Genomic DNA, 3,079 nt, shown 5'->3' with positions numbered 1-3,079 from the left:
GATGGATGATGGATGGATGATGGATGGATGGATGATGGATGGATGGAATGGGGCTGACCCCAATGCAGACAAAAGGGCTGTGGGGACGGACAGACAGATGGCAGGAAGGCACAGAGCTGACCCCAGTGGGGACATGAGGGGTGAGCAACAGAGACAGGAGGGAGCCATGGCACTGACTCCAATGGGGAAAAGAAGGAGCGCAGGGAAACACAGGGTGCAGGGACACACAGGCAGGAGGAAGTCACAGGACAGACCCCCATGGGAACAGGAGGGGTGCAGGGACAGACAAATGACAGGATACAGGCACAGGGCTGACCCTAAGAAGGAAAAGGAATGCAGGGACAGATGGATTGGAAGAAGCTGCAGGACTAACCCCAAAGGGGAGAGATGGGGTGCAGGAACAGACAGACATACAGAAGGAAAGAACAGGGCTGACCCTGAGAAGGAAAAGAAGGGGTGCAGGGATGGACAGATGGGAGGAAGCCACAGGACTGACCCCCACAGGTTCAGGACGGGTGCAGCTCAGGACAAAAGGGAAGGGCACTACCATGGAAGCCAGAGGGACCAGCCGGATACAGAAGCCTCGAGGAGCCACTCAGGGCAGGGAACCCTACAGGGACCCACCTGCAGCTCCTCGAAGGCGTCGTCCACGTTGGTAACCTGGTGCTGCTCGTGCATGGCCGGCTCATCACAGAAGAAACAGACAACGGCACGGTCAGTGAGGCAGAAGAGCTTCACCTTCTCGTGGTCCTTGCAGGGGAAGGAGCTGCGCTGGGCCCCCAGGATAGCGTCCAAGGGGAAGGCGCTGTAGCGCTCCACGATGTTGGCCAGCTTGAGGCTGGGGGCCAGCGTGGGCTCGGGGAAGGTGCGGCGGCACTCAGGGCAGTCGCGGGTGCCCTGCGGCTCCTGGCGCACCCAGTGCTCGGTGATGCAGCGGCGGCAGAAGTAGTGCTCACATCCCAGCCCCACCGGGTCCTGGTAGATGCTCAGGCAGATGGAGCACAGCAGCTCATCCTTGAGGCTGCACGCCATGTCTGGGGGCTGGGGAGAGGGGCACGGGGTTAGGGGGAGGCTGCTGAGGTGGGGACAGGGTCAGGAGGGCTTGGGGAGAGGGTGAATTGTGGGGAGGGGGACCATGGGGGGACAGGGTAAATGGGGGGCTTGGGGTGATGGCAGGAGTGTGAATAGGGGGCTTTGGATCGAGAGGGGAGGACGAATGAGGGGGCTTCAGAGGGGAGAGGGTAAAAGGGGGGCTTGGGGTAGAAGCAGTTATGGGGGGAGGTTGAAGGAGGAGAGGGTGAGTGGTGGCCTTGGGATAAGGGCCAGAGGGTGAATGGGGTTTGGGAGGGGAGGTTGGGAGGATGAATGAAGGGCTGGGGATGGGGTGAGCTTGAGGGGAAACTTGTGGGGACAGAGGGAGAATGAAGGTTTGGAGTTGGGGGACGTTAAGGATGAGAGGGTGAGTGGGGGATTGGGGTAGGGGTTTGAGGGGGTGAATGGGGATTGATGGGGGAGGAGGTGGATGGAGGGACTTGGGGTGAGAAGGAAAGGGGGAGTAGGGGTGAGGATGGTAATAAGGGGGATGGGGGACATGCAGGGTTTTTAATGGGGGGCAAGGTGGGGGTTGGGATACAGTGGGGACTGGAGGGGCTGCAGTGGGGGGAAATGGGAGTGTAAGGAGGCAATGGGCAAGCTGGAGGATCTACAAAGGGGCAGAACAGGGGGTCAGAATGCAACTGGGAGGGCTGGGAGGGTCATACTGGGGGGAATGGGAAGATCAAGCCACAACAGGGAGACAAGAGGTTGCAATGGGGAACCAGGCTGCAATAGGGTTGCAGTGCAGGGGGGGAACTGGGGGTCAGGATACAATGTGGGGCTGGAGGGGTTGCCCCAGGATCAGGATGCAATAGGGGGAATGGAAGTATCAGGATGTAGTGAGGCAGATTTGGGATAGAGGTGATCAGAGCAAGACTGGGAGGGGACACAATAGGGCTGCAATAGGCGTGAATCAGACCCAGAGCATGCAGGGTGGTCTGACAGGGGGAACTGGGGGTACCAGTGATCTTGGGGGATGGAGCTGAGGCTGGATTTGAGGTCCGGGGCTGAGGCTGGATCTGGGGAGTCAGGACCGAGGCTGGATTTGAGTTGGTGGGGTTCAGGCCGGATTTGGGGGCCTTGCATGAGGCTGGACTTGGAGGGGACGGGACTGAGGCTAGGTTTGGGGGGATCGGGGCTGGGGCTGTCGGCGGCTGCACCGGAGCCCCGGCTTCGAGCCCGCTTCCCGCTCCGATGCCACCCCGCGTCTCCCTCAGCCGCCGGCGCCCTCACCCAGCCGGTGTCCGGTGCTGTTCTGGTGCCGTTGCCCGGTTCCCGGTGCCGGTGGGGTCCGCGGTGCCGGTGCCGGTGCCGGTGGGGTCCGCGGTCCCGCCGCCGCCTCAGGAGCAGCCCCGCCGCGATGGGCCGGGGGTGGGCGAGCAGGAGGGGGCGCGGCCGCGCGGCACTTCCTGCCCGCCCCCCCCCGATCCCACAGTGGGCCCGCCCCCACCCCATTGTCCCCCGCGCGGCGCGGCCTCACCGGCGCGTACCATCGCCCGCCCACGGGGGGGCGCTTAAAGGGGCTACAGCCTCTTCAGCCGTGTCCCGTCCGTCTGCCCTGACAGCCGGGCACTGACCCTTCCCCATCCTGACCTTAGGACCTTTTACTGTCCCTGTCTGTCCCTCCGTCCATCCCTTTCTCCTCTACCTAGCCATCTCCCTGTCCACCCCTTGATCCATCCATTTGTCCGTCTGTCTTTCTGTCCTCTGTCCATCCGTCTTTCCACCTACCTGTGTCCCCTGTCCAACCTTCTTCCCTTCCAGAACTTAATCTCTCTATCCATCTATTTGACTGTCCTGTCCCTCTCTCCATCTGTCTGTCCATACACCTGTCTATCTGTCTATCCCTGTTATCATCCATGCTTCCCATTGTGCATCCCTCTGTCCCTCCATCCATCCCTCCACATCTCCTTGTTACTCAGTCCACCCATCCTTAATACATGCATTCATCCATTTGTCCACCCCTCTGGACTCTCATCCATCC

At 61.3% G+C, this 3,079-nt stretch overlaps 1 protein-coding gene across 1 annotated transcript in view; it reads right to left on the bottom strand.

The window, feature by feature from the left end:
• LOC107213555 (E3 ubiquitin-protein ligase TRIM62) overlaps positions 1-2,495 on the bottom strand; it is a 5,530-nt gene extending 3,035 nt beyond the window's left edge. Inside the window, exons 1-2 of the mRNA XM_015648095.3 lie at positions 2,329-2,495; positions 625-1,041 (exon numbers count right to left, since the gene is read on the bottom strand). Coding sequence (XP_015503581.1) covers positions 625-1,032 — 408 coding nt within the window. The 5' untranslated portion in view covers positions 1,033-1,041; positions 2,329-2,495. The remainder of the gene's footprint in view (positions 1-624; positions 1,042-2,328) is intronic.
• Between the last annotated feature and the right edge of the window lie 584 nt (positions 2,496-3,079).

This window comes from Parus major, chromosome 21, assembly GCF_001522545.3.
Source record: "Parus major isolate Abel chromosome 21, Parus_major1.1, whole genome shotgun sequence".
Lineage (NCBI taxonomy): Eukaryota > Metazoa > Chordata > Aves > Passeriformes > Paridae > Parus > Parus major.
This window is presented reverse-complemented; position numbering and strand designations above follow the sequence as displayed.